Below are 8,493 nucleotides of genomic sequence, written 5' to 3'. Positions count from 1 at the left end.
CGACTGGTTCATCTTTAACTGTCTGATAAATCTGTTTCCCCCCCCACACCACAGACCCCCCCCACACCACAGACCCCCCCACACCACGACGTCTACAGAAGGTCTAGGTGTTTGTTCAGTGAGAGAATATGATTGGATGGACCTGTGTGTGTGTGTGTGTGTGTGTGTGTCGTCTCATGTAGGTTAGTGAAAGATTGCGCTGGATGTGGATTAAGAGGATTAAGGCATGGAATTAGTGTCATTCCTGCCTCACAGGAGGAAATATGGATTCATATAGAATTTAATCAGAGAGTGGACGATCCTCAGGGGCAGACGGGGGGGGGGGAGGGGCTGGGGCAGATAGATGGAGCGTTCGTGTGAATTAAGATAATGACATGTAAAAGTCGGGGATGTCTGTGTGAATAACTCCATCACTCAGCGTCTGTCCTCACAGCTCCACCAACATCGTCCAGCCGCTCCAGGACTCCTGTGGTGCTGGACGGCACAGACCAGGAGGTGGAGCTGATGCTGCGAGGACAACCAGGGTCATGAAGGTCATGAAGGTCGGAGCGCTGACTCTCCTGGTCCTGACTCTGCTCAGACTCCTGGTCACGGCGAGCTGCGGTCCAACGTCTGGACGCAGGAAACACAAGGAGGTTTTTCTGGAGGAGAAGAGCAGGTTCAAGTTTGGAAGGTGAGACTGGACTGAACCGGACCTTCTCCGACCGTGTTTGTGTTCCTTTGTTTAGATTGACCTCAGTGACTCAAGAGCTGACCACAGGAGGCAGCAGTGGACCAGCAGCTGCCGTGTCCCTGTGACCTGAACTCTTGTTCTGGGGCAGAGTGAGCAGCGGAACCAACAGAACACGTTCTTCGACCCTGACTCACTCGCTCCTGCGTTGGTTCACATCAGAACTAACCTCCATGTTCCTGGAACCAAGAGGGAAAAAACCCTGGATGTTAACACTTCTTCAAACACCTGGTGTCGTTGTAGGGACCGTGTGTGTGTGTGTGGTTGTGTGTGTGTGTTTTCACGCACGTCAACATGATGATGGAGCGTGGCGAGTCACTGGTGCGGGTGTAGTTTTTACCAGGAAAGAGAGTGAAAAGAAAATAAAGTTTGTGATTTTAATCTGAGTCATCAGTCGACAGGTTGTCAACACAGAGACAAAGACAGAGACGGAGACAGAGACACAGGGGACGTTTCTGAAGGACGTCTTTCTTCTGACACATTTTTCAACAACAAAGTTCAGCTCAGGTTCAGGACACTCATCAATCCACGGCTGCCTCCATCACCCGGTGTTACAGGGTGTTTATTACACACTCTGACCACAGGAGGCAGCAGCAGCCACTGGAACCATGGCGTTTTCTCTAAGGAATTTTTTTGAAGGAGTAGAAATTTTCCAACTTCACTTTTATTTTGTCAGAGTAGAAATTTTCCAACTTCACTTTTTTACCGCCGTGTGTGTGTGTGTGTGTGTGTGTGTGTGTGTGTTCACAGACGTATTGACCACAGGCTGAAGAGAAAAGACAGCACCAAAACTCTGCTGATAAAGAGTGAGCAGCTGCTGAGGATCCAGGAGCACGACTTCGCCCTGAGACCAGGATTCGGAGGTTAGTCTCACACACACACACACACACACACTCAGAGTCTGTGTCTGTGAGTGCATGAATGTGTGTGTGTGGGATTGTCCCCATTAATCAGGATTATGTGGAGCAGTGTGAAGCAGCTGGAGGGTGGAGAACCAGACAAACCTTCATCAGTCGGTGTTTGACCACTGACTTCCTGTCATTCTTCTCCACATCTTTAAAGATCCTCCAAACTCTGTCCAGAAACTCCTTCATCACACTTTTACTGTGAAGAACAAACAGGAAGTGGGTTTTCTCTGGTCCTTGGTCTCAGACACGTGACGGTGTCGTGGTCTGTGGTTCCAGGACAAACCTTTATATCAACACCGTTCACGCTGACATTCACACCTGGACACACACCGGGAGAACCTGGTGTTCTGACTGTGTTCTGACTGTGTTCTGACTGTGTTCTGACTGGTCCAGTCTGGTCCACAGACCTCGGTCCAATCCTGATACTGTCCAGGAAACTTTCTCTTCCCCCCCTCTGTCTGAGTGTGTGTGTGTGAAGTTGCTGTGGTTCTGCCGTCATTCAGGGCGGAGGCAACAACAACAGCAGCAGCAGCAGCAGCAGCAGCAGTGTCTGCCCCGCGGCTCCGTGGCATTTCTACTGACTGTAATTGTACACAGTCTCTCAGCCCCTGATACTGATCCTCTCTCTCTCTGTGTGTGTGTGTGTGTGTGTGTGTGGACGGAGGCTGAAGTCAGGAGGCTCAGTTCACACACACCAGGTTTAAACCAGGATTTTAAACTTTAAACTCAGTTTCCTGGTGGTGCAGCTCTATCATTTCTGTTAATCCCATAATACTGCGTGTACAAGTACAAGTACTGCTGTGTACTTTCACCTTCCCATCAGTCTGACGGCTGTTGACACACACTGTGACTGACGCTGTGTCTGTGTCTGGGACGGAGGCTGACGGTGAGACCTTCAGTGATGGTTGTCATGGTGACGGTCGTGTCTGACTGTCGTGTCTGACTGTCGTGTCTGACTGTCGTGTCTGACTGTCGTGTCTGACTGTTGCTGGTTGATATATATATATATATATATATATATATAAACTGTATTTCTGTTTTACTGACCTGACTGACACACACTTCATTAAATAAAGTGTCTGTGATTCACACACACACACACACACACACACACACTCTTTTTCTCGTTTCCCTTGAGAGCAGCAGCGGGAGTGTGACCTGGGAAATCATGCCCAGACAGGGGCTGTGTGTGTGTGTGTGTGTGTGTGTGTGTGTTAGTTTGACTGACAGCTCCCCTTCATCATGGCAGGAGTAATAGAGTACTTTTTATAATCTGCCTCTGTCGTTCCAGGCGCAGCCATCCCTGTGGGCATCGATGTCCAGGTGGAGAGCATCGACAGCATTTCTGAGGTCAACATGGTAAGGACACCTGCAAGACAAAACCCAGGGCTTCATTTTCCACCGGTTTCATCAACTCTGCCGTGAACAAAGAAACTCTGTAGAATGATTACAACTGTCCTGAGTGGTTAGTGCTCCTGCCTTACAGTTATGAGGTCACCTGTTCAACTCCCAGCTCCACCCGTGTGTGTGTGTGTGTGTAGATCAGAGATTAGGACAGTGTTCACTCTTTGACACTGATTTATGAGAAAATACAGAAACTTCAGGATGAGCTTTGATGTGAGACAATGATCTGAAAAAGATCCGACCTCTGTCCTGACATCACTTCCTGTCCACTCCCACCCCCTGCTCCGTGACCTCTCACCCTCGCTGCCCTCTTCACTGTCAGACTCCACGTCCTGCTGTGGAGAGAGATAAACGATGAAGGTGTCGTTAGAGGAGCGGAGAACGTCTAAATGTTGATCTGGCACCAGAATGAAACCTCCACCGGGGGAAGAAGAAGAACGTCTGTGACACTTGAACAGAACAATGGTCGCTTTGAAACCAACATGAAAAGAAACGTGTCTTTGTTGTGGTCATCATCAGTTGACTTTGACTCCAGGTTCTGTTTGAACTCAGACTCATCTTCACCGCCCAGGAGTTACATCATGGCCGCCAGCAGGACCGCAAAAAGGATCGGAATTATTATTATTATTATTATTATTATTATTATTATTATTATTATTATAGTCGTTGTTGTTGTTGTTGTTGTTGTTGTTTTTCTCAGTGATTTTAGTGACATAGCAGCTGCTGGTCCACTGCTGCCTCCTGTGGTTGGTCTGTGTCACAGTACTGAATCCAAAGGGATTTCAAACAGATTTTGAACTACTGATGGAGGCTGAATAGCGCCCCCCAGTGCTCAGTGACATGAAACAGCTGATTTTCTGTGTAGGTTTGTGGTTGGTGTTTCCAGAACAGAACCCTGACCACAGACCACTTTGACTGGCTTCTTCTCCAGGACTTCACCATGACGCTCTACCTCCGCCACTACTGGAAAGACGAGCGTCTGGCGTTTCCGTCTCACAACAACCAGAGCAGGACGTTTGACTCGCGGCTGGTGAGGAAGATCTGGGTCCCCGACGTCTTCTTCGCTCACTCCAAACGCTCCTTCATCCACGACACCACCACGGAGAACATCATGCTCCGGGTCCATCCAGACGGAAACATTCTCTACAGCGTCAGGTACAGGTGGACGCTGAGGATTCACACCCTCAACTCTGCACCATCACCATCGTTACCTGTGGTAAACCCGAGTGTGTGTGTGTGTGTGTGTGTGTGTGTGTGTTTCAGGGTCACAGTGACGGCTCTCTGTTCCATGGACTTCAGCAGTTTTCCTCTGGACACACAGAACTGTTCACTGGAGCTGGAGAGCTGTGAGACACACACACACACACACACACCACATCATTGTTTGTTGCTGTAATTAGTGGTTTAACAGTTGACTAATAAATACCTACTTATTCATTATTTGACATGAGGGTTAATAAATATACACCATATTAAAGTGGAAACCTGTGCTGGGACTAATCTCACCCTCCCTGCCTCTCTCTTGTGTCTCCCCCTCACCCTCTATCCCCCCCCTCATCCTCTGTACAGATGCCTACAGTGAGAATGATCTAATGCTCTACTGGAAGAATGGAAACGACTCTTTAAGGACAGATGAAATCGTCTTGTCTCAGTTCTTCATTGACAATTTTCAAGCCTCCAGTGGCCTGGCTTTCTACAGCAGCACCGGTCCGTGTGTGTGTGTGTGTGTGTGTTTGTAGTTTTTTTTTCATAATGAAGTTGAATATGAATATTTAGGAAATCTCTGATTTTCTCCATGGACTTTGGTCTGAACTAAAATCTCTGATTTTCTCCATGGACTTTGGTCTGTGAGAATGAAGACTAAAAACGGCCTGTTGTCGTCTGTCGACGTGTGTCTTATTTGTCAGGCTGGTACAATCGGCTCTTCATCAACTTCATCCTGCGGCGGCACATCTTCTTCTTCATGCTGCAGACCTACTTCCCCACCATGCTGATGGTGGTTCTGTCCTGGGTCTCCTTCTGGATCGACAGCTCGAGTGTCTCTGGGTCAGACTGACACACCCACGACTCTCACACACACACACACAGATGACAACACTATAACAACATCACTGTGTGTGTGTGTGTGTGTGTGTGTGCAGGTATAACCACGGTGCTGACCATGTCCACCATCATCACAGGAGTGTCCTCCTCCATGCCTCAGGTACCTCAGTCTCTAACGTTCCGTGGTTGGTAACCAGCCTCAGCCTCATCTGCTCCGTGGTGACGCGAGGCTGTGATGTGTGTCTTTGACCTGTAGGTGTCCTACGTGAAGGCGGTGGACGTCTACCTGTGGACCAGCTTCCTGTTCGTCTTCCTGTCTGTCATAGAGTACGCGGCAGTGAACTACTGCACCACGCTGGAGGAGATGAAGAGGATGAAGAGAGGAAAGGTCACTTCTGCACTACAGCTCCCTCTAGTGGTTAAATGAAGCTATTGCATCGATCGATTCACGTAAAATTAGTGACCGGTGTGGGACAGTGAGTGGCTCACAAACCTGTGGATAAACAACAGTGACCTGTGACCTCACATTAAAAGAGAGTGATATTAAAAAGAAGAAGAGTTCTTATCTGTTTTGATGTTGTATTTTTCTACAGATCCCAGTGTCCACCTACAGCACCAGCCAGGCCATGGCCTTTGACGGCTGCTTCCATGATGACGAGATGGAACTAACGTCGTTCTCCAGGATGCTGACCCCTGACCATCACACACGAGAGATGCGTCCAGTAGGGGGCACTCGTCTACGCCGTCATCGATCGGTCAGAGAGAACGTGAAACTGCTGGTGAGACGCAGCTACATGATCGACTCGTACTCACGGCTGGTCTTCCCACTGTCCTACCTGCTCTTCAACGCCATCTACTGGAGCCTGTACTCCTGAGCCTGCAGCATTTGGACAGCAGCCTCGGTACTGGAGGAACTGTAGGAACACCTGTCCTCAGTTTCTATTTCTTAAAGATCTACCTGGAACCAATGGCAGTGAAATAAAGGAGGGACAGTGTGAAGTGAAACTGCTGACAGTTGAACTGCTCTGTAAAATAAAGTGACTAATAATAACTCTGCTTTATCTTTCACCACAGTGGGTCACCTGCCTTCATCTCACCCCATCCCTCCGCTCCCTCCTCTTTACTGGCACATTCCACATCCATTATTATTATTATTATTATTATTGTTATTATTATTATATTTAAAATACTACCATTAATAATAATAGTAATCATTATTTTTATTGTTAGTTTTTTAAAATTATTTTTAGTTAGTATTTTGAATATCACACTGTTGATAGACTGATAGACAGGGAGCGCACGCCCTCTATCGTTCACTAGGGTTAAGTGCACCCACCGAGGGGAGTGTGGTGTCAGTGCAGCCGGGATCTTCTCAGTGACAGGTGAACGGAGATGTTGGTTCAGGTGAGTTTTCTTTTTTTTCTGTCACACAGAGGAGATCAGTTTCTGTCAGAACAGATTTATAAATTTATTAAGATTTAAAAAAAAAAAGAAAAACATTAAAAAACAAAAATGTCGCAGCTGCATTAGAATGCGCTACAGTATAATCATCTGTCCGTTATCATTAGCAGTTAGCCTCGTTAATGTTCGTTACTTGTCGCTGTTGATGATAAAAACTAGTTTTAATGGTTTATTACTTCGTGTTTAAACCTCACAGATGTCAAGCATTTCATTTATTTCCACTCGAGAAAGAAAAAAAAGAAATGTAACTTTTGTTAAATACGGAAAACTTAATGTAACTGGCATTTTATTCCTGCTTAAATCCTGCTGGTGTTTTTTTTAAGATGGACGCAGTTTGGCTCCAGGAAGAAAGGTTGTTTTAAACCAAACGACTGCAAACCGAAGTTTGTAAACTGAAACATTTGTTGAAGAAACCACTGGTCAGAATGAAGTGAAAAGATTCAGAGAAATTAATATGATAAGAGATGTGGTTGTTGCACTAATGCTAATGCTAACGCTGTTTGTTCATGGACTAAACTGACCCTGGTGGTCAGGTGTGTGTATCACACCTGATGTGATGAACCAGTGACTCCAGTTCAACTCCACTGGTGAGAGGGGGCAGTAAAGAGGGAGCTGAGTGGTGGGACAGGGGGAAGGAGGAGACAGAGCTAGGCCCTGATTGGTGTTGACTCTGGTGCTGTAGCCAAACTTGGGCTTCCATAACATCCGTGAAGACACAGAGTGGGGTGTAGCCCACTGGTTGAGTGGCAGGGACATGTGAGCCCAGTCACCGGGGCTATTCTGGTGTGGGGAGGGGAGACCACGCGGGGGGGAGGTGACGGAGAAGGAGCACAGAGCAGAGGCTCTTTTCTCTTTCTGCATGTGGACCAGCCGTGGAGAGGAGAAGCTCATGGTTTTCTCTGTGTTTTCTTTCTTTTTATTTATTAAAAGTTGAGGCCAGAGAACATGGGCTGCTGCTTCAGTAAGGAGGTGAACCCTGGAGCTCAGGGAGAGAGGAGCAGTTTACTGACACCCACCGTCCAGGAGGGGAGCACCGAGGTGACGGAGCAGATCAGGCAGCGTGTAGCTGCTGTAGCACAGCATGTGTTCTTAGAGGAGGAAGAGACACGTGTGAAAGGCCAGAACCCAGAACTGTGTGTTGAGAAAACCAGGGGAACAGTGGAGGAGGAGGAGGAGGAGGTGAAGCAGGCTATTATTATCACAACTGCCACAAAAACACACACAAACACAGACGGAGGAGAGTGTGGTCAGCACGCTGCCGTGGCCGGCGTGTGTGAACCGGCTCCGTACATGGAGGTGCTCACCCACAAACCAGCCACGCTCAGAGTCCTGGAGAAGGCCAGCTCCTCCTGTGTGGGTCAGGAGCAGCACAGAGCAGACAGGTGCTCCTCAGCTGCCCTAGATGACCCCCTGCCATCACCTTTGACCCTTCAGGCTCAGCACGAAGAGGAGACCGACGGGGAAGAGGGCGCCGTCTCGAAGCTGTGTCAAGGGTTTGAAACCAGGACCCGCAGCTTCTACAGCATATGTTCCATTGACAGCACTGACCTTGAACACGAGCTGGATCTGAACCACTCCCCCACCGCTCCGCCCAGCGCAGCACACTCTCAGGTTCCAGACCGGTCCGATCCAGAGTCGTCTGCAGACCGCACGTGTGGTGCTGTGTCTACAACAACCAGCTGGTCACATGATGACGAAGCTGCTCTGACACAGGGGCACGCTGCAGATCTGTCTTCCACAGTGGACGAGGACGTTTCATCTGAGTCTCCACACACGTCTGAACCTCTGGTTCCTTCTTCTCCACACACCTTCCTGGCAGCCCCAGAGGCTTCACCTACATCTTCACCTGTGGAGGTGGAGCATGAACGTGCGGAGGTGGTGGATACAGAGGAATCAGACCTCCTTACAGCCTTCACTGCTCAGGATGATCTCCTCCAGCTTCCTCCT

General features: G+C 48.5%; 2 protein-coding genes across 2 annotated transcripts in view; both read left to right on the top strand.

The window, feature by feature from the left end:
* The first annotated feature begins 411 nt into the window (after nucleotides 1-411).
* LOC103377505 (gamma-aminobutyric acid receptor subunit rho-3) lies at nucleotides 412-6,135 on the top strand. Its single transcript, XM_008308343.3, is given in 11 exon segments — nucleotides 412-673; nucleotides 1,481-1,593; nucleotides 2,930-2,997; nucleotides 3,974-4,197; nucleotides 4,306-4,388; nucleotides 4,612-4,749; nucleotides 4,950-5,070; nucleotides 5,072-5,088; nucleotides 5,184-5,245; nucleotides 5,342-5,473; nucleotides 5,679-6,135. Coding segments are annotated over 11 exon segments (1,386 nt in total). The 5' UTR covers nucleotides 412-527; the 3' UTR covers nucleotides 5,961-6,135.
* A 165-nt stretch (nucleotides 6,136-6,300) lies between these two features.
* LOC103377506 (uncharacterized) overlaps nucleotides 6,301-8,493 on the top strand; it is a 6,959-nt gene continuing 4,766 nt past the window's right edge. Inside the window, exons 1-2 of the mRNA XM_008308344.3 lie at nucleotides 6,301-6,489; nucleotides 7,477-8,486. Coding sequence (XP_008306566.2) covers nucleotides 6,478-6,489; nucleotides 7,477-8,486 — 1,022 coding nt within the window. The 5' untranslated portion in view covers nucleotides 6,301-6,477. The remainder of the gene's footprint in view (nucleotides 6,490-7,476; nucleotides 8,487-8,493) is intronic.

This window comes from Cynoglossus semilaevis, chromosome 3 (assembly GCF_000523025.1).
Source record: "Cynoglossus semilaevis isolate Cse_v1.0 chromosome 3, Cse_v1.0, whole genome shotgun sequence".
NCBI classification, from domain to species: Eukaryota; Metazoa; Chordata; class Actinopteri; order Pleuronectiformes; family Cynoglossidae; genus Cynoglossus; species Cynoglossus semilaevis.
The sequence above is the reverse complement of the archived record's forward strand: the minus strand, read 5'-3'. Positions and strand labels throughout refer to the sequence as shown.